Source organism: Thalassophryne amazonica, chromosome 3 (assembly GCF_902500255.1).
Source record: "Thalassophryne amazonica chromosome 3, fThaAma1.1, whole genome shotgun sequence".
NCBI classification, from domain to species: domain Eukaryota; kingdom Metazoa; phylum Chordata; class Actinopteri; order Batrachoidiformes; family Batrachoididae; genus Thalassophryne; species Thalassophryne amazonica.
The window spans coordinates 73,873,580-73,896,350 of record NC_047105.1 but is presented as its reverse complement, the minus strand read 5'-3'; the positions used below and the strand labels follow the sequence as shown (position 1 = coordinate 73,896,350).

The following is a 22,771-nucleotide window of genomic DNA, read 5'->3' as shown; positions in this document are numbered from 1 at the left end:
TTTTGCCCTTCATTGTTCTACTAGCTTGTTGACTACCTTTGGCTTCGCTATGATTCTTGTATGTTCAGCCTAACTACTTTTATTGTGTACCCTTGAGATTGTGTTATTGCAAAACATAACCTGACTAGAGGACATCAGAACATCAAGAAGTGGTTCTGGAGAAGTGTTGCACAAAATTATACAAAGTGTCAGTGGTTGGCACAATTCAGCTAATCATTGAACAGCTAATTTGCAAAGCTAACCTAACAAGTCGTTAAGAGATTTGCTTTTCAACTAACTTTGAAAACCATTAATAGACCAATTAGCTTCCACTCAATTTACTTCCAATAACATGAAGGCAGCTAACATTTTATTTAAATAAAGTTTAATGGGTAAAAACATTTGTAAACCCTTAAATCATACATGTTTATATGTGAGCTTATATCCTAATCCAATAAGTGAAATCAACACAATGTGCAGAGGCAACAAGCATCACCTTGAGTGGAAAAAAGTAAGCCAAAGATAAATTTATATAATAAAAGATACCAGGTTATGTTTATTGGGTGCTCCAGCTAAATGTTTTAGCAGTTAGTGGTGTCACAGGTAACTTCAGATAGCAGATGAGCAGTTACGAAAGCTAAGTTGAAGATTGGTTGTGTTCAATGCTGCAAAATATTATTTTCATCCTTCCTTCCCCCTCACACTTTAGGAATAAAATCCTTTTACAGTTTATGTTGGTGAAACCACTGCAAACAGTATGAGAGACCCTCGCCACATGGGTTTGTGTACATCCAAGCATTGTGGTCATGCCTTAACAATTTAGGTTCAAAGCTGTCAGCAAATGTCTACCTCAAACATTGAAAGTACATAGAATTACACAACCAAAATTGGGAGGATTATGAATTAGGTACTGTCCTTTATGTTTGCATTTTTTTTTGTCTCAAATCTTGCTTGATATTGAGAAAATGATGAAATTATGTGGCACTCAAGCTGTGTGTTCTGTCAAAACAGTCTGTCTAATGAGGTGGGCTTCATAGATAATTGGCAAAGCTTCTGGGGAAAACCTGGTCTTGTTAGGAGAGACGGCATCCATCCCACTTTGGATGGAGCAGCTCTCATTTCTAGAAATCTGGCCAATTTTCTTAAATCCTCCAAACCGTGACTATCCAGGGTTGGGACCAGGAAGCAGAGTTGTAGTCTTACACACCTCTCTGCAGCTTCTCTCCCCCTGCCATCCCCTCATTACCCCATCCCTGTAGAGACAGTGCCTGCTCCCAGACCACCAATAACCAGCAAAAATCTATTTAAGCATGAAAATTCAAAAAGAAAAAATAATATAGCACCTTCAACTGCACCACAGACTAAAACAGTTAAATGTGGTCTATTAAACATTAGGTCTCTCTCTTCTACGTCCCTGTTAGTAAATGATATAATAATTGATCAACATATTGATTTATTCTGCCTTACAGAAACCTGGTTACAGCAGGATGAATATGTTAGTTTAAATGAGTCAACACCCCCGAGTCACATTAACTGCCAGAATGCTCGTAGCACGGGCCGAGGCGGAGGATTAGCAGCAATCTTCCATTCCAGCTTATTAATTAATCAAAAACCCAGACAGAGCTTTAATTCATTTGAAAGCTTGACTCTTAGTCTTGTCCATCCAAATTGGAAGTCCCAAAAACCAGTTTTATTTGTTATTATCTATCGTCCACCTGGTCGTTACTGTGAGTTTCTCTGTGAATTTTCAGACCTTTTGTCTGACTTAGTGCTTAGCTCAGATAAGATAATTATAGTGGGCGATTTTAACATCCACACAGATGCTGAGAATGACAGCCTCAACACTGCATTTAATCTATTATTAGACTCAATTGGCTTTGCTCAAAATGTAAATGAGTCCACCCACCACTTTAATCATATCTTAGATCTTGTTCTGACCTATGGTATGGAAATTGAAGACTTAACAGTATTCCCTGAAAACTCCCTTCTGTCTGATCATTTCTTAATAACATTTACATTTACTCTGATGGACTACCCAGCAGTGGGGAATAAGTTTCATTACATTAGAAGTCTTTCAGAAAGCGCTGTAACTACGTTTAAGGATATGATTCCTTCTTTATGTTCTCTAATGCCATATACCAACACAGTGCAGAGTAGCTACCTAAACTCTGTAAGTGAGATAGAGTATCTCGTCAATAATTTTACATCCTCATTGAAGACAACTTTGGATGCTGTAGCTCCTCTGAAAAAGAGAGCTTTAAATCAGAAGTGCCTGACTCTGTGGTATAACTCACAAACTCGCAGCTTAAAGCAGATAACCCGTAAGTTGGAGAGGAAATGGCGTCTCACTAATTTAGAAGATCTTCACTTAGCCTGGAAAAAGAGTCTGTTGCTCTATAAAAAAGCCCTCCGTAAAGCTAGGACATCTTACTACTCATCACTAATTGAAGAAAATAAGAACAACCCCAGGTTTCTTTTCAGCACTGTAGCCAGGCTGACAAAGAGTCAGAGCTCTATTGAGCCGAGTATTCCTTTAACTTTAACTAGTAATGACTTCATGACTTTCTTTGCTAATAAAATTTTAACTATTAGAGAAAAAATTACTCATAACCATCCCAAAGACGTATCGTTATCTTTGGCTGCTTTCAGTGATGCCGGTATTTGGTTAGACTCTTTCTCTCCGAGTTATTTTCATTAGTTACTTCCTCCAAACCATCAACATGTCTATTAGACCCCATTCCTACCAGGCTGCTCAAGGAAGCCCTACCATTAATTAATGCTTCAATCTTAAATATGATCAATCTATCTTTATTAGTTGGCTATGTACCACAGGCTTTTAAGGTGGCAGTAATTAAACCATTACTTAAAAAGCCATCACTTGACCCAGCTATCTTAGCTAATTATAGGCCAATCTCCAACCTTCCTTTTCTCTCAAAAATTCTTGAAAGGGTAGTTGTAAAACAGCTAACTGATCATCTGCAGAGGAATGGTCTATTTGAAGAGTTTCAGTCAGGTTTTAGAATTCATCATAGTACAGAAACAGCATTAGTGAAGGTTACAAATGATCTTCTTATGGCCTCAGACAGTGGACTCATCTCTGTGCTTGTTCTGTTAGACCTCAGTGCTGCTTTTGATACTGTTGACCATAAAATTTTATTACAGAGATTAGAGCATGCCATAGGTATTAAAGGCACTGCGCTGCGGTGGTTTGAATCATATTTATCTAATAGATTACAATTTGTTCATGTAAATGGGGAATCTTCTTCACAGACTAAGGTTAATTATGGAGTTCCACAAGGTTCTGTGCTAGGACCAATTTTATTCACTTTATACGTTTCCCTTAGGCAGTATTATTAGACACATTGCTTAAATTTTCATTGTTACGCAGATGATACCCAGCTTTATCTATCCATGAAGCCAGAGGACACACACCAATTAGCTAAACTGCAGGATTGTCTTACAGACATAAAGACATGGATGACCTCTAATTTCCTGCTTTTAAACTCAGATAAAACTGAAGTTATTGTACTTGGCCCCACAAATCTTAGAAACATGGTGTCTAACCAGATCCTTACTCTGGATGGCATTACCCTGACCTCTAGTAATACTGTGAGAAATCTTGGAGTCATTTTTGATCAGGATATGTCATTCAATGTGCATATTAAACAAATATGTAGGACTGCTTTTTTGCATTTGCGCAATATCTCTAAAATTAGAAAGGTCTTGTCTCAGAGTGATGCTGAAAAACTAATTCACGCATTTATTTCCTCTAGGCTGGACTATTGTAATTCATTATTATCAGGTTGTCCTAAAAGTTCCCTGAAAAGCCTTCAGTTAATTCAAAATGCTGCAGCTAGAGTGCTAACAGGGACTAGAAGGAGAGAGCATATCTCACCCATATTGGCCTCTCTTCATTGGCTTCCTGTTAATTCTTGAATAGAATTTAAAATTCTTCTTCTTACTTATAAGGTTTTGAATAATCAGGTCCCATCTTATCTTAGGGACCTCATAGTACCATATCACCCCAATAGAGCACTTCGCTCTCAGACTGCAGGCTTACTTGTAGTTCCTAGGGTTTGTAAGTGTAGAATGGGAGGCAGAGCCTTCAGCTTTCAGGCTCCTCTCCTGTGGAACCAGCTCCCAATTCAGATCAGGGAGACAGACACCCTCTCTACTTTTAAGATTAGGCTTAAAACTTTCCTTTTTGAAAAAGCTTATAGTTAGGGCTGGACCAGGTGACCCTGAACCATCCCTTAGTTATGCTGCTGTAGACTTAGACTGCTGGGGGGTTCCCATGATGCACTGAGTGTTTCTTTCTCTTTTTGCTCTGTATGCACCACTCTGCATTTAATCATTAGTGATTGATCTCTGCTCCCCTCCACAGCATGTCTTTTTTCCTGGTTCTCTCCCTCAGCCCCAACCAGTCCCAGCAGAAGACTGCCCCTCCCTGAGTCTGGTTCTGCTGGAGGTTTCTTCCTGTTAAAAGGGAGTTTTTCCTTCCCACTGTTGCCAAGTGCTTGCTCACAGGGGGTCGTTTTGACCGTTGGGGTTTTTCCGTAATTATTGTATGGCCTTACCTTACAATATAAGGCGCCTTGGGGCAACTGTTTGTTGTGATTTGGCGCTATATAAATAAAATTGATTGATTGATTGATTGATTGATTGAAAACATGACCCCTTTATGGTTCTGTTGGGGTAAGTGAGGCATTATTATGCAAACTTGATGTGTGTAGAGTGTGTAGATGCTGAGTAACTAGTGATGGCAGAAAAAAAAAATCTAACGACAGACTTATTGCATAGATTGTAGGAACAAGCAGATACTTTTGACCAGTTATCTACTGGTCTGTCTGTTCTTTTTCTGCCACTACAGGACTGTGCATTCTTTTATCTTGGCTGACTTTTTTATGTCCTTGTGGCCACTATTGAGCTTCCAAACTTAGCCTCAACAGGAGGTGGCACAGTGGAAAGTAATACGCTAGCGGATAACTCTTACTGTGACCTTTTTAGTGAGTTATTTGTTGGATAAAGGCCCCAAATCACAGAGTGTTCTTGGTCATTAATACCAAGCTGTCAAGTCCACAGCCCTGTCTTGTGGTGCAGCACAGCGCTCTGTTGCTGCCAGACAGTCCACACTTGGCCTTTGAACACAAGACTGGCATTGACGTGCTCTTTTCTCTTCCTCTGATTTAATGCCTCTCTGTCTTTTTTTTGTTACTCTTTTCCATTATTGTGTACATTTACCTTTAACTTCCCATCCGTCTTCCTTACAATATGCTGCTGTATTTTAGATGTGGGCTCAGTCGAGGGGTTAGCGTACCACAGAGGCTGGGACATGTTGTACTGGACAAGCTACACAACCTCGACCATCACTCGCCACACAGTGGATCAGAGCCGCTGGGGTGCTGTTGATCGTCACACGGTGGTTACCATGTCTGGAGATGATCATCCCAGAGCTTTTGTGCTTGATGAGTGTCAGGGGTTAGAAATATTTTGTTCATTCATTTCTCACATTTGCATGATTTATTTTCCATTAATGAGGACTTCAAAACCTTCTCCACATGTTCATGTTTTTCCTGCAGGTTGATGTTCTGGACCAACTGGAATGAGCAGTTTCCCAGCATCATGCGTGCCACACTAGCTGGTGCCAATGTCCTTGTGATCATCGGCACAGACATCCGAACCCCTAACGGCTTGGCCATAGACCACCGTGCTGAGAAACTTTATTTTTCTGATGCAACACTCGACAAAATTGAGCGGTGCGAGTATGACGGCACTCGGCGCTATGTGAGTGACATCACACACATGATGTTCATCGGGATGTGACTGATTGCAATGTGTGACTGTGCAATGTGTGATGTGTGACTTTGTTATTGGATTAATAGCAGCAGTCAGTTTGTTTGTTCTTTCCAGTGAGTTGTCAGGGTGGAATTTCCTGAATGTGTGGGTTAATGGCTGGGGTTGTGCTTCCCCCTGTAGGTGGTGTTGAAGAATGAACCTGTCCATCCCTTTGGCCTGGCTGTGTATGGAGAATACATATTTTGGACTGACTGGGTGAGGAGGGCTGTGCTTCGTGCAGACAAATACACAGGAGGAGACATGAAGGTGCTACGGGCTGACATCCCTCAGCAGCCAATGGGAATCGTTGCGGTGGCCAACGACACCAACAGCTGTAAGTCTATGCACAAACTAACAGGACGCAAGTAAAGTTTTAAGTCAAATCTGGTGATCATAAGGTCAGAGCTGTTGTATGTGCAAAGTTGGCTCTTGAGGGGGCATCACATAGCCTGTACTTGCTTGCTATATGTTTAGGGGAGGTGATGGTCTAGTGGTTAAGCGCTGGGCTTGAGACCAGAGGATCCTCGGTTCAAACCCCAGCCTGACCGGAAAATCACTAAGGGCCCTTGGACAAGGTCCTTAATCCCCAAGTTGCCTCCAGTGTGTAGGGAGCACCTTGCATAGCAGCACCCTGACATTGGTGTGTGAGTGTGTCTGTGTGAATGAGTGAATGTGAGGAATAATTGTAAAGCTGTTTGAGCGTCTGATGCAGATGGAAAAGCACTTTATAAATGCAGTCCATTTTTTACCATATCTAATATATAATATATGTGTATGTATAATATATAATATATACCACGTGAACTGCACGTTTGGGGGGGGGGTGTTAACAGTGAAATTGGGAATGTTCTTGCAGAGTTACTGTACACCACAAAAGAAACAAGACATCTTATTCACTACAAAAATTGTTTCAATATGAAATATGTACTGTATACTAATACAGTTGTTCTCAAAAGTTTAGAATTTTTTTGGTTTTTTGGCCATTTTTTCGGAGAATATGAATGATAACACAAAAACTTTTTTTCACTAATGGTTAGTGATTCATATTCTCTGAAAATGGCCAAGAAACCAAATACACAGCAGCACGAAATATACATTAATCGCCTCATTTTTGTCACGGCAGCACAAATTCATTCTAATTCATTCCGTGATGGCTGCACGAAATTAAAAGTGAAGCGGGGGGTCGGGGTGGTTATGGTTAGGTTGGGGGGAAAAGAGTAAGATTAGGTTATGGTTAAGGTTAGGGTCGGGGGTAGGATTAGGGTTAGTAATAGTGAGTTAAAAAACACCCCGTCACGAAAATTTGACTCATTTCGTCACGGGAGCACAAAAAAAATAACGTGAGACTGGGCTGTGTGTGTGTGTGTGTGTGTGTGTGTGTGTGTGTGTGTGTGTGTGTGTGTGTGTGTGTGTGTGTGTGTGTGTGTGTGTGTGTGTGTGTGTGTGTGTGTGTGAAGGTAAACATGAACAACGTACACTTTAAAATGTGACTGCAAACATTTAGGGCAGTGATTGTGAACACTGGGGGGAGTGGAGGTAGATTAGGTTGGTTGTTGTCCACGGGAAGGGGGGTGTTTATGGGAGTAGGTGCGCTGTCCACCGAAGAGTGATAGAAGCCTAGCAGCAGCTTTGTGTCCAAGTTGTTCTTCCTGAGGACACACAGGAAGTGTAGCCGCTGCTGAGCCTTCTTAACCAGAGCCTTGATGTTGGAGGTCCAGGTGTGGTCTGCAGAGATGTGGATGCCCAGAAACCTGAAGGTGGTGTCAGTTTCCACCTGTTCTCCATTTATGGGGAGGGGGTGGTCCTGTCTGTTCTTCCTGAAGTCCATGATGAGTTCTTTTGTCTTTCAGGGTCAGGTTGTTCTCTTGAGCACCAGAATGACATTTCCTCCACCTCGGTCCTGTACGTTGTCTCGTCCCCATTGCAGATGAGTCCAACCACTGTGGTATCATCATCTGCATATTTTGTAATGCGGTTGGTTGGGTGGGTTGGAGAGCAGTCGTAGGTGTATAGGGCGTGCAGTAGAGGGCTCAGAACACAGCCTTGTGGGAAACCAGTGCTGAGTGTGTGTGTGGAGGATTGTTGGAGGCCAAGTCTCACAGACTGTGGGCAACTCATCAGGAAGTTTTTAATCCAGTTGCATGTAGGGAGGAGGATCTGTGTCTCAGTGTCTCAGTGCTGTGTGGAGGGTGAGGGCATCCTCTGTAGACTGATTGCCCTGTAAGCAAACTGGCGGGGGTCGAGGGAGGGAGGGAGGCAGTCTCTGATGTGCTAGGAAGACTAATCGCTCCAGGCACTTCAGGATTACAGGCGTCGGGGATAGGTCTGGAATCATTCAGGCTATGTCAGGTTTTTGGGGGATGGAGATGATGGTGGAGGCCTTCAGACATGTGGGAACAGTGGCATGTGTCAGGGAGAGGTTGAAGAGTTTGGTGAGTATCCCTGCTACTTGGTCTGCATATACTTTAATCACCGCCCCTGGGATACCGTCAGGGCCAGCAGCTTTCCTGAGGTTCACTGCTCTTAGGTTTTTCCTCACCTCATGCTCCTGGAGAGAGAGGTGAGGTGCTGGGACCAGGGGGAGGGAGTGACTACAAGTGTGTGGTGGTGGTCTCGAATTGGGTTAAAGAAGCTGTTCAGCTCCTTCTCGAATCGGGAAAAGAAGCTGTTCAGCTCCTGTCACCCTGTGACAGCCCTGCATGAGGTCTAAAGCCAGTACCTGGTTTCGAACAGATTTCTGCCGCTCTGAGCCTTCCAAAGGAGCAAAAAACATCTAAAAGTGAAATTTTGTTGCCGTGTGTGATGGTAGGGCAGTGCTGTTATGTGTGTAGATGATGTAATATTGTGTAATTACATTTTGAAGGTTGTGCGTCTGCCTCCATTATTTTTTGATTCTAGAAAACAGCTCACTGATAAATTGAAGAGATGAATTCATGTGTCATGTAAAGCACCAAGTCACATGATGAAATTTTATGTCTTTTATTGTTCGTTCCAGTAGTCTAAAATGTTTCACAGAATATTGTGACTATCTTGATGCTAAATCACATTAAATATAAATGAGCACTCTCTGGTTTTTGAGTTAGGTTTTACATGTGTATGAGGATGAATTATCTTCTTGAACTGTAACTATTGCTGAGACTGTTGTTTCTAACCTAATCAAATCAGCTCAGTGAGACTGATGTTAATACTGTAAATTTCAAATCAGCATTGGAACATGTGTTCCGCTCAAACACACAGAAACAAAACATGCCAACACATGTATTTTTGTTCCTTGACAGAGCAGTTAATGAGGTGACAAAAGTAATCTGTGAGTGTGATGCTGCAATAGATGAGCTGTGGACACTTCCAGAATGGGCCCACCTGACACATCTTCAACTCTGTAATCCTGCAGAAAATTCCTCACATTCATCAAACCTTGCGTCTCCTTTCTCCAACTCATTCTCAGCTGTCGATATCCTTTCAAATCAGAACGTTCTCACTTTTTTCTGCTTGTACTCTGTCAGCCATCTTCTCCCTCATGATGCTTAATTCACTCAACAATGCCCACCGCGACCGTACACAACAAGCGCCTGGGGTAATAGCTGCAAATTCCATTTAGAATGAGTCACTTTGTGTTATGCAGCAGAGCCGTTGGTAACATTTGTGCCCGTGTGGATGCAGGTGTGCATGAACACTGCAGAAACTCTCACTTTGTGTGGCTAAATTTGTCTTCTCACAGGTGAGTTCTCTTTGTGTCGCGTCAACAACGGAGGATGTCAGGACCTGTGTTTGCTGACCTCTGAGGGAAGGATCAACTGCAGTTGCCGTGGTGACAGGAAGCTTTTGGAAGACAACACCTGTATAGGTAATATAAGAAACAGAGTGGTAGAGTTTGATTTTGCACAAAAAAAGTCTTGACTTAGTTGGCTTGAACAGTTGAGAAGAGAACCTAGATAAAAGGTTACTCTGGACAAATGTGCATGTTTCCATAAAGACATCTGTTTTTCTGTCTTTCTCAGCTATGAACACCACATGTAACAACATTGATGAGTTCGAGTGTGGAAATGGAGACTGTATTAACTACACCCTGACCTGTGATGGCAAGGCCCATTGCAAGGATAAGTCTGATGAGAAGCAGTCCTACTGTGGTGAGCGATCCTTTCACTTAGTCAGGGGGGTTTACTAACCAAAATGTGTTTTTTATAAAGCTACCTGAGAGTACATTACCAGTGAAAAGCAATGTTCTCCTTACTTATAAGGCAGGTAGTGTCAGTTTAGCAAGAAACAACATTAAAGGGGTAGTATTGTACTTTTTTAATCAAAATGTTGCAGTTATAAACAGTTGTGGTTTCAAGTTAAAGAAAATGTTCACTTTTTGAAACAGGAGTAATATTGCAGGTTACCCTTACATAAATGTGTAGAAAAACATACATAAAATTATGCACAAAAATTTGTGCATATTGCCCACATCTGTCAGCCACCAGGCAGTGATGAGTGGCATAGAAAATGGCAAATTTTCCATCTGGGGGAAAAAAAACAACTTGAAACTCATTTTATGAATATCATTATTCTTACCTTAACCTTAAGTCTAATCCCAGCTCTAAACCTAACCTTAACCAAAACAAAAACCTGCTTTTTCTGATTGTTAAATGCACATGGAAATTCTTAGAAATATGCAAGAAAAATCGCTCTTTACTTTTTATGTATCAACACTTTGATGATATGTTGAATATTGAAACGTTAGTAGTGCTGTGATGTGATTAAAAAATACATTTCAAGCTTTGCGATTAATTCATCTAAATGAATTGCATGTATAATTTTTTTATAATATCCTCCCTCCAGTTGTTAAAGCCTAACCAGCATGTCAGCGCAAAACATCACAAAATTTCCACATGTGAGATGTTTCTATGACATTTACTTTAAAAAATTACTTTTATGTGAAAGGTATGTGGAGCTGAGCAGCAGGAAACATTAACAAGGCTGTTTTTATTCTTCATGCCAAAGAACATAAAGCTAATCTGTGTACTGTGGATGTACAAAACCGTGCAAAACCTGTCGGTCTGAAGTTATGCACTGTCAAACCAAATAAACACTGGGTGCTGGGCAGGACTGACTTCTTCTTCTTCTTCTGGTTGCTCTCGTTAGGAATCGCCACAGCAGATCAATTGTTTCCATCTCACCCGTCCTCTGTATCTTCCTCTGTCACACCTACCACCTGCATGTCCACCCTCAGCACATCCATAAGCCTCCTCTTTGGCCTCCCTCTTCTTCTCCTGCGTGGTGGCTCCATCCTCAGCAACTTTCTCCCTATATACCCTGGGTCCCTCCTCTGCACATGTCCAAACTAGGGCTGGGCGATATGACTTAAAATTCATATTGCAATATAAATGGAATCCCTTCACTGTAACTGTATATATCATAAATCTAACTGTAAAAGTTATTAAGCCTAGGCAATATATCAATTTTATCTATTAATTCGAGTTTTTGTTGCAGATGATTTAAAAAAATGTAAAAATTGAGTTTTTTTCTCCTCTTGCTACGGCGTACCTTTTTGTCCTCAGGACCTTGCATAGCTCCCCTCTCCCCGTGTCATTTCCGTCACACAAGAACAACATGGCTACCACTAACGGAGAATGAGTTTTTGCTGTGACAGATGTGGAACAACTGACTGCACGCTGCAAAGTTTTTATAAAACCCATTGCAACAAAACGCAGCCGCACAACAAACTTATTCCAGCATCTAAAACAGAGGCATCCAGCTGCTTGGGAGAAATGCCACACTTTACGAGGGGATCAAGAGGAGTGCTACAACAAACAAACTCTTGCTAAAAAGCTGGTCCTGTTAATTGCAGACCAGAGCCGGCCAGCAGCGACCAGGGTGCACAGTGCCGACCAGCAAAGATGGCATTTCAGACCACTGTTTACATGAACGTGCCATAAAGTGATCTGCTTGCTGTGTGGGTTTACAAATTCCTTTTCTGGTGTTTGGCACTCAGATCTAGTTTCCGTTCTCAGTGAGCGGCAGCGGGCCTCCCCGCCTCTGCTGCTGCTGCAAAGCACTGAGTGGGGTGGATATCTACAATCCTCCGTGTTCAAACATGCACGCTCGATGCCTCCACAGCTGTTGTCAAACCTGACTTGGATTCAGTCAGCTTTTACCTCATTTGCAAAAGAACAGCTGCAGCCTCAATTCCAGGAGGTTAAGTAGGGGTTATTTTTGTTACGTTTTTGATAAAATAAAAGTGAAACTTGTTTTTAGTTATGTCTGTCTTTTGTACTAAAAAAGTAGGGGAAAAAAATTGGGAAAAATTGAAAGTCGTATTTTTTCTGGAAAAAAAAAATGGAGATTTTATTTTTATGCCAAATCGCCCAGCTCTAACAGTTGTAATGGAAGTGTTTCTAAATGGGTCATATAGTCCCTTTGCAAAGCTAAAATTATTAAAATAAACAAATAAATCAATTAAAAAACAACAATAAAATCAAAAACAGATATAATTAATTTTGAGCACCTGATTCTCTGACTTGTTAGCGGTGGTGGGCGCAGCTAACCAAAACGTTAGCTTTGATAATATTAATCCAATAACTGAAAAGTTATCTTTTATGACGCTAAATCGATAAACTGCTAAAAAACTGAAATACGTCCATTAATGCAATGATTGGCAGAGTAAAATACACATAGTAAATATAAATTCTTACCTGTTAGTTTCAGTGGGATTCATCTGAAGAAATATTCCACATAAAGCATCCTTTTTTTTTTTATCCAAAACAGTGTCTAAATGGTGAAGAAGTCCCTAAATGGTGAAGAAGCTGCACCATGAGAGCTCCTCTCCCCCACTGGGCCTTGGCAATTAAATTATACCGTCAGCAGCCACAAAGAAATAAAATAAAATAATGTTAAAATTAGTCCGTTTTGTTTTTGTGTCGAGCGGACAATAGCCCTCACTTTAACGTCCTAAGTGAACCTGACCTACACTACCCACAATGTGTCCCTGCGTCGACTGGCCAGTCACGTTTTGCGCTTAATGATGACATCAGATGACAGAGGTGGAGATGGAGCCTGTGACCAAAGCACTGACTGCAGCCTTTTTCAGTCGTTCGGAGTCACTGAGGAAGATATGATGACGTCATCAACAAGCATTACCGCTATTGGTCGGTGGAGTCCAAATCTCTACCGTTGGCCAAATTTATACCATGAAACGGCTATATCATGTATATATCGCACACTCCTAGTCCAAACCATCTCAATCTCAGGAGGTGATGGTCTTGTGGTTAAACAGTGGGCTTCAGACCAGAGGATCCTCGGTTAAAACCCCAGTCTGGTCAGTCAATCACTGCGGACCCTTGGGCATGGTCCATAATCCCCAAGTTGCTCCCAGTGTGTAGTGAGCGCCTTGCATGCCAGCACCTTGACATTGATGTGTGAGTATGTCTGTATGAATGGGTGAATGCGAGGCATCATGGTAAAGCATTTTGAGCTTCTGACATAGATGGAAAAGTGCTATATAAATGCAGGCCATTTAATCTCGCCTCTCTGACCCTTTGTCCAAACTGTCCCACCTGAGCTGTCCCTCTGATATGTTCATTTCTAATCCTGTCCATCCTTATCACTCCCAAAGAGAATTGCAACATCCTCAGCGCTACCACCTCCAGCTCTGCCTCCTGTCTTTTTGTTAGTGCCACCATCTCTAAGCCGTACAACATAGCTTGTCTCACTACTGTCTTGTAGACTTTCCACTTCACTCTTGCAGATATTCTTCTATCACAAATCACTCCTGCCACCTTTCTCCACCCTGCCTGCACTCTCTTCTTCACCTCTCTACCACACTCTCTATTACTTTGGACAGTTGACCCCAAGTATTTAAACTCCTCTACTTTCAGCACTTCTACTCTTTGTAAGTGCACTATTCCACTGGACTTCCTCTTATTCACACACATGTACTCAGTCTTGCTCCTACTGATTTTCATTCCCCTTCTGTCCAGAGTATATCTCTGCATCTCCAGGCTAGATTCAGGCTGCTCTCTACTCTCACTACATATCACAATGTCATCTGCAAACATCATAGTCCATGGAGACTCCTGTCTATCTCATGTCAACCTGTCCATCACCGTTGTGAGCAAGAAAGGACTAGGCTGATCCTTGGTGTAATTCCACCTCCATCTTGAATGAGTCTGTTATTCTTACTGCGCATCTCACCACTGTCACACTGTCCTTATACATGTCCTGCACTACCCTCATATACTTCTCTGCCAGTCCCGACTTCCTCATACAATACCACAACTCTTTTCTTGGCACCCTGTCGTAATAAGCTTTCTCTAAATCCACAAACATACAATGTAACTCATTCTGGCCTTTTCTATACTTCTTCATCAGTATTCTCAGTTCAAACATTGCATGTATAGTGCTGTTTCTCAGCATGAAACCATATTGTTGCTCACAGATCTTCACCTGTTTTCTAAGCCTAGCTTCTATGACTCTTTCCCATAATTTCTTGCTGTGGCTGATTAACTTTATGCCTCTGTAGTTACTGCAGTTCTGCAAATCACCCTTGTTCTTAGAAACAGGAACCAGCACACTTCATCTCCACTCCTCAGGCATCCTCTCACTTTCTAAGATTTTATTAAACAATCTGGTTAGAAACTCCACTGCCATCATTCCTAGACATTTCCATGCCTCCACTGGAAGGTCATCTGGACCAATTGCCTCTCCACTCTTCTAGGCAGTCCAAACAAAGCAACAGGATCAAAAACATCAGGCGGAGAGCGTGGTCAAAATACAAGCAGGTTGTCGTCAAAAACTGATGAGGCAAACAAAGCAAGGCAGGAAATACAAATACTGAGCTGGTAAGAAGGCACAAGGCACATCAAACTTGCGAAGGACAGAGTCAAACCATGAAGCTTATAAAGCACCCAAGTGATTAACTGCAACTCAGAACAGGTGTGTTGAGAAACTCCCAGAACCGTGGCGTGGCCAGACAGAAGGAGACACCCACCACCAAGAACTAAGAGAAGAAAGCAAGAAACAACAGGACAGAGTAAACCCAAGCAGAAAGATAGAACAAGAGACATACAGGACACAAAAAAACACCCCACAACCCAGGAGCCTGACAATTTCAGCTTTTGAGATAGAGAGATGACTGAGAAGAGCTTATGGAGTCAAGACATTGCTGCACAGAGGTGTTTAAGGATGCTGTTTCCCATGCAGGAGAATGAAGGCCTAAGTCTTTAGGGCCCTGGTTCTTCTGTCTTACTGCATGGTTCTGAAGCTTGGATGCTAAGGTGATGACTGCTTTTCTTTGATTTGAAGTTTCTTCAGAGGATCCTTGGGTACCACTGGAATGACTTTGTGTCAAACAAGCAGTTACTTAGTGAGACTCAGATGTGGCATAGTTCTTGCACGTTCTTGCATCGTAAGAGAATGTCACCTCTGACATTTTGGACATGTGGTGCATTTCTCTGTGCATGATCCATGCACCCAGTAACTTACTGGGTGACCTGATCTGACCCCCCTTTTTAAGGGTGCATTACCTCAGTGTCTGTGGGTATTCAGTTCAATTTATTTGTGAAGCAACAACTCAAAACATAAAAGTGCTATACAGGCTTGAGGTCAAGTTCTTACCATCCTCATAAGCATGCACATTGGTGACAATGGTAATGAAAAATTCCACAATTGTTTGTTGTTTTACAGGAAGAAACGTCAAACAGACCAGACTCAGTGGTGACAGGTGGTTCGGTTAGGACACAAATGCAAGACTCACAAACACAGCTCTGGTTGACAAACTTTAGTGGTGTGACAAGCAGTGGTCGGTACACGGGTAGGCAGTCCAAAAAACACAGCAGCAGTATTATTATCATCAGTCTTAATCGTGGTCGGAACAAACGGGCAGGAGGTTGAATACACAATGAGGCAGGCAGGACTATGGAACACAAACGAGAGCTGGAAAGAAGGCACAGGGCGCATCAATCTGGCGAAGAAACAAAGCAGAATGAGCAGTATATATACACCCCAGTGATGAGCTGAAAATTGAGAACAGGTGAGCGTGGAAAGCACCAGAAAGGGGGGCGTGACCAGGGAGAGAGAGAGACAGATACGCCCACCACCAAGAAAGGCAGAAAGAGCCAAACAGAAAAGAATCCAACAAGAAAATAAACAAAAGGGAAGATAACCAACAGACAAAAACGGATCACAACCAAGAAATAAAAGCAGATCAAACACACCCCCTGACAAGTAGTGTGAAATTCTGCTATGTATACTATATGTATGAGGAGAGAACAGAATGCACAGAACAAGACTGACTTAACAGGCAGTAAAATAACAACAATTGCAGCTGAGATAAACAAGTAGAATTCTTGTTTTTGTTTTGTTTTTTGTTTTTTGTTTTTTGTTTTTTTTGCATTAGCAGGATAAGTGAATAGACAATAATCACATGTGTATCAGAGTCCCAGAGAACCAGTCTGCCTTATTGGATGTAAATTGATGCTGCATCTCAGTCACTGAGATAGAGGTTTGGCTCATACTTTAATATATGTTTTTAAGGTAATAGGGAGCTTCTGTTTAGCTGAAAAGGTGTGTAATATGACTCCTTTAAATGCATTCAACTGTGCAACTTCTCACATTTTCAGATTTGAAAGGAACATGCTGTTGTCAGGTGCTAGAGTGCTGTTGAGCGCGCTAACAGTGTTTTCACATACAGTGAATGTCTTTTATGGCACAATCTGGTGCAGGTTGCTCAAGGTTAAATGTGAAATAAGGTCTGTTTGTGTGATTTTTACATAAAGTCTAAGTTTACTCTGAAATAATATACTGGAGTGAGACAAGGTACACCCTGGGCTTTTTCTCAGGGATCAGATGTGGTCCCCGGACCAGTGTATTGGCATAAAAAAAAATAACTACAACTGTGCTTTTGTTGGCGTAAGTAATTTCCTCATCTGTTTTTGTCAGCCAATCGTATGTGCAAGAAGGGCTACAGGAAGTGTGTGAACAGTCGCTGTGTGCGGCACAACTTCTGGTGCAATGGACTGGATGACTGCGGAGACAACTCTGATGAGGTCTTCTGTAACAGTGAGTTGAACCTGAAAGTTAAAGATGTTTTTGATATTTTATGTTCTGCTTAACCACTGTTATCCCACCCCTCAGCCACGCTGTGCTCAGCTGAACAGTTCCAGTGTCGAGACGGAGGCTGCATCTCTAACTCTAGCAAGTGTAACCAGAAAGTGGACTGTGAAGATGCAAGTGACGAGATGAACTGCAGTAAGTGAAACACAATAATCCAGAACACCCAGAAAAACAAAATGTAATGAGGAATGCCATGACTTGATACCCACTTGCTCCACACAGTAGCGTTGTTTTCTGTGTTCTAAGCTGCCACAGACTGTATGAGTTACTTCCACCTGGGAGTGAAGGATGTGGCTTTTCAGAAGTGTGAGTTCACCACGCTCTGTTATGCCCCTTCATGGCTGTGTGATGAGGTTAATGACTGCGGAGACTTCTCTGACGAAACAAACTGCCCAGGTATTTCAACGCTCTCAAGCACATGCAACTTACTTGTAAAAGTGCATGCAGTATATTTTTGCTATAGACTGAAAATCTATCTAAAAATGTAGTCTCATCACCATTCATCATTATCATCAATGTCACCATCATCATAACCTTCATAATCTCATATTCTCAAGGTTATGATGTGTTGTCTCCTTGCACTTTGGTTCAAATGCGTCATGTGATATAAAGGCACATTCTTATTGGCTATCGGTTCCCCCTGTTTCAGCTCTGCTCTCAGAATTAACATCAGTGCTTATCGATTAAACGCTTGGATTACACCTTAAATTCATGTTCAAAAACATCTGTGTCACTGGGCCAGGCAGCACTGGAACGTAATGAGCCTTTTCATGAAAACGATGCATTAAAGCTGCCTCCACATGCCCAGGAATATGATGCTCAGAATTTGTAGCTTTACCAAATGGAGCAGACGATGCATAATGAAGCATTTAAAGGCTTTATGGCTTTGACACTTAAATTAAATCAATCTGACACTGCTCTATGACTATTCTCTCTGGCTAACGTTTTATGTTTATTGACCAATAATAATGTTACGTCACAGATAGCTCTCTCTGACTAGCATATGGTGGGGGCTTGGTAAGGTTAGACCTTACCAATGTGAAGCCCCCTGGTACAGTGTTGTTGTGATTTGGCACTATATAAATAAAAATAAATTGAATTTAAAATAGCATTGAAAGTTTTTTCTGAGTTTTGCCTCATTCTGATTAGATTTGTTTGATAAAAGGAAAAGAAGACGTGATCGAATAGCACAGGATAAGAAAGCTTTATATAAATGAGAGATGTGTGTGGCTACTCAATAAGCAGGCCAGGCACATGGCCATCACTTCTGAAAGAAAGAAGGAAAGAAAGAAACTTATTGTCTTTCACTCTTTTCCAGGTAGCGGAAAAAAGTGTCCAGTACCCTACTTTTCCTGTCCCAGTGGACGCTGTATCCCAATGAGCTGGACTTGTGATAAGGAAAACGACTGTGAGAACGGTGCAGATGAGGCTCACTGTGGTAAATGTCCATGTTTACTCAAACCTCAGAAAGCTGAAATGTCACAAACATTACTTTGTGTTGGCTGTGTGATTTTGCACTTTTTTTCTTGTCCTGTAGATAAGTTCTGCTCAGCCTCACAGTTTGAGTGTGGGAACCATCGCTGCATTCCCAAACGCTGGCTGTGTGATGGAGCTGATGATTGTGGTGACGGCAGTGATGAAGACATCAAGTGCAGTGAGTACTGGGCTGCAACAATGAATATACAGTAGTGTTCAGAATAATAGTAGTGCTATGTGACTAAAAAAATTAATCCAGGTTTTGAGTATATTTCTTATTTTTTACATGGGAAACAAGGTACCAGTAGATTCAGTAGATTGTCACAAATCCAACAAGACCAAGCATTCATGATATGCACACTCTTAAGGCTATGAAATTAGGCTATTAGTAAAAAAAGTAGAAAACTGGCATTCAGTCAGTGAGTTCGTCAATTTTGTGGAACAAACAGGTGTGAATCAGGTGTCCCCTATGTAAGGATGAAGCCAGCACCTGTTGAACATGCTTTTCTCTTTGAAAGCCTGAGGAAAGAACAGCGTAGTTTGATTAAAAAGTTGATTGGAGAGGGGAAAACCTATACGCAGGTGCAAAAAATTATAGGCTGTTTATCAACAATGATCTCCAATGCTTTAAAATGGACAAAAAAACAGAGACACATGGAAGAAAACGGAAAACAACCATCAAAATGGATAAAAGAATAACCAGAATGGTAAAGGCTCACCCATTGATCAGCTCCAGGATGATCAAAGACAGTCTGGAGTTACCTGTAAGTGCTGTGACAGTTAGAAGATGCCTGTGTGAAGCTAATTTATTTGCAAAAATCCCCTGCAAAGTCCCTCTGTTAAATAAAAGACATGTGTAGAAGAGGTTCCAATTTGCCAAAGAACACATCAACTGGCCTGAAGAGAAATGGAGGAATATTTTGTGGACTGATGAGAATAAAATTGTTCTTTTTGGGTCCAAGGGCCGCAGACACTTTGTGAGACGACCCCCAAACTCTGAATTCAAGCCACAGTTCACAGTGAAGACAGTGAAGCATGGTGGTGCAAGCATCATGATATGGGCATGTTTCTCCTACTGTGGTGTTGGGCCTATATACCGCATACCAGGTATCATGGATCAGTTTGGATATGTCAAAATACTTGAAGAGGTCATGTTGCCTAATGCTGAAGAGGACATGCCCTTGAAATGGGTGTTTCAACAAGATAATGACCCCAAGCACACCAGTAAACAAGCAAAATCATGGTTCCAAACCAACAGAATTAATGCCTCGCAGATGTGAAGAAATCATGAAAAACTGTGGTTATACAACTAAATACTAGTTTAGTGATTCACAGGATTGCTAAAAGAGCAGTTTGAACATAATAGTTTTGAGTTTGTAGCATCAACAGCAGATGCTACTATTATTGTGAACACCCCCTTTTCTACTTTTTTTTACTAATTTCACTTTTACTAATTTTTTTCTACCAATTTCATAGCCTTAAGAGTGTGCATATCATGAATGCTTGGTCTTGTTGGATTTGTGAGAATCTACTAAATCTAGTGGTACCTTGTTTCCCATGTAACAATAAGAAATATACTCAAAACCTGGATTAATCTTTTTAGTCACATAGCACTACTATTATTCTGAACACTACTGTAGATAGATAGATAGATAGATAGATAGATAGATAGATAGATAGATAGATAGATAGATAGATAGATAGATAGATAGATAGATAGATAGATAGATAGATAGATAGATAGATAGATAGATAGATAGATAGATAGATAGATAGATAGATAGATAGATAGATAGATAGATAGATAGATAGATAGATAGATAGATAGATAGATAGATAGATCGATCTATCACATGCAGAAAACCTTTCAGTGTTTTCACATACAGCTTTGGCTTTACAGTATTCTTCAATAACTTTTATCACAGAAAACAAAACCTGCAGTCCTGAATCATACCAATGTCCTCGTTCAAACACGTGTATTCCTCAGCGTTGGAAATGTGACGGAGAAAAAGACTGTCCTGATGGGGCTGATGAGGGTGTCAAAGCTGGATGTAGTGAGTGTCACCAAGGATGGGAAATAATAACATTTTGAAATTGCAGAGACACAAAAAAGACATAAATCTATAAAACCTACTGTGTGTGTGTGCTATGATTTTCTGTGATTATTTTAAATTGGTGTTTCTCAGTATCCATCAACAGATGCAGCAAAGATGAGTTCATGTGCCAGAATCAACAGTGTATACCCAAACATTTTGTGTGTGACCATGACAAAGACTGCAGCGATGGCTCCGATGAGTCCATGGAGTGTGGTGAGTGGACCTTTGACTTCGTATTCTCATTTGGTATAATGTAAAAGCTATTTTTCCCCTTTTTTATGTTTTAACATTTTGCACCATCACGCTGTTTCTAACTGCAGAGTATCCAACATGTGGACCCAATGAGTTCCGCTGTGCCAATGGACGCTGCCTCATCCAGAGTTCGTGGGAGTGTGATGGAGACTTTGACTGCCATGACCGCTCAGACGAAGCCCCGAAGAATCCTCACTGCACTGGTCCAGGTGAAATATACTACTAATATATTTTAACTGGGTTTACTTTAGTTGATATCAGGTGAGGGAAATGTATCAGATAATATAGAAATGGTTTCAATGTTAAAGTTGATGTAAATGTGTCAGCTATAAAATTAAATAAAGCAGCTCAACAGCATACAGAATAAAAGCTGTCTGAATGTCGTAGTTTGGTTTCATTCCCATGGTGTCAAATGCTGACACACTGTTGAGAAGTAAACTCTTCTAACCCTAACCCTGAGCCTAATCCCAACCACAACTTAAACAAGTGAAACAACAAAATTTTATTTCAAAATCAGAATCACCTTTATTGTCATTGTAATTTGCATTGCAACGAGATTTGAGTGCAACTCCAAAAAGGTGCTTTCTGTGGTGCGAGTAATTTTTAGCCAAATAAAAGATAGTGAAATTTAACGGTGAATTATTCAGAGTATATGTACAACTAATATAAACATAAGGTAAAATAAAATAAAATGTGGACCAAGTAAAATGTAAAACGAGAATTATATACGAGGTCTGTTAGAAAAGTATCGTACCTTTTTATTTTTTTCAAAAACTATATGGATTTGATTCATATGTTTTTACGTCAGCCAAGCTTGAACCTTCGTGCGCATGCGTGAGTTTTTCCACGCCTGTCGGTTGCGTAATTCGCCTGTGGGCAGGCTTTGAGTGAGCACTGCTCCACCCCTCTCGTCGTTGTTTCATTGCGAGGAAATGGTGGAATGATTTGGGCTTTTTTTCCATCAGAATTTTTTCAGAAACTGTTAGAGACAGGCAGCTGGAAACCATTCGAAAAATTTATCTGGCTTTCAGTGAAAATTTTACGGGCTTCACAGAGAATAAGGAGTGTTACTACAGCTTTAAGGATGGCCCACAATGGCACACGGCGCGCCGCGCGCCGAGCCGCCATCGAGAGGCAGAAACCACCACATCATTTCTAAACGGATGGCTGTGTGGAGCCGGGACCATCGTGTGCAATTTCTCTGGTTATCACAAGAGCTGGACATCAGCCATTTTCCGGCAGATTTCACTTTTAACAAGAGATTTTGTCATGGAAAGCCGCGCGGAGGCCTATCTCGGCTTTCAGTGCTTACCAGTTGAGTGAGTATAAGAGAAATTGTGGAGAGCTGGGCATGTCCCAACTTGTCCTCTAACACTCCGAAACAGAGGTGTTCCTTTGTCTCGCTTCATCAGCGAATCGGTCGTGACGCGCGAAGCCTCCGCGCGGCTTTCCATGACAAAATCTCTTGTTAAAAGTGAAATCTGCCGGAAAATGGCTGATGTCCTGCTCTTGTGATAACCAGAGAAATTGCACACGACGGTCCCGGCTCCACACAGCCATCCGTTTAGAAATGATGTGGTGGTTTCTGCCTCTCAATGGCGGCTTGGAGCGCGGCGCGCCATGCGCCATTGTGGGCCGTCCTTAAAGCTGTAGTAACACTCCTTATTCTCTGTGAAGCCCGTAAAATTTTCACTGCAAGCCAGATAAATTTTTCAAATGGTTTCCAGCTGCCTGTCTCTAACAGTTTCTGAAAAAATTCGGACGGAAAAAAAGCCCAAATCATTCCGCCATTTCCTCGCAATGAAACAACGACGAGAGGGGTTGAGCAGTGCTCACTCAAAGCCTGCCCACAGGCTTAATAGGGACTGGAGTGCACTGTTCATCCAAGGCTTCTGGTTTGGAAAAACCCTGACCCTTGTGTTGACGGTGACAGTGTCAACACAGTTCTTAATGTAAGAGAGTACGGTGTCGGTGTACTCCTGCAGGTTGTGGCTGGAAAATAAATCCCATACAGTTCGTGAGAAGCAGTCCTGTAGCTGGGA

General features: G+C 41.5%; 1 protein-coding gene across 3 annotated transcripts in view; it reads left to right on the top strand.

Moving 5' to 3' along the window:
- Nucleotides 1-22,771, top strand: part of LOC117507043 (low-density lipoprotein receptor-related protein 1-like) — a 446,568-nt gene that overhangs the window by 355,358 nt on the left and 68,439 nt on the right. For all 3 annotated transcript variants that reach the window (XM_034166738.1, XM_034166739.1, XM_034166740.1), the window contains 13 exons: nt 5,268-5,457; nt 5,559-5,763; nt 5,956-6,148; nt 9,533-9,658; nt 9,813-9,941; nt 16,732-16,851; nt 16,927-17,040; nt 17,152-17,301; nt 18,224-18,343; nt 18,443-18,559; nt 20,307-20,435; nt 20,568-20,690; nt 20,798-20,938. In XM_034166738.1, coding sequence (XP_034022629.1) covers nt 5,268-5,457; nt 5,559-5,763; nt 5,956-6,148; nt 9,533-9,658; nt 9,813-9,941; nt 16,732-16,851; nt 16,927-17,040; nt 17,152-17,301; nt 18,224-18,343; nt 18,443-18,559; nt 20,307-20,435; nt 20,568-20,690; nt 20,798-20,938 — 1,857 coding nt within the window. The remainder of the gene's footprint in view (nt 1-5,267; nt 5,458-5,558; nt 5,764-5,955; nt 6,149-9,532; nt 9,659-9,812; nt 9,942-16,731; nt 16,852-16,926; nt 17,041-17,151; nt 17,302-18,223; nt 18,344-18,442; nt 18,560-20,306; nt 20,436-20,567; nt 20,691-20,797; nt 20,939-22,771) is intronic.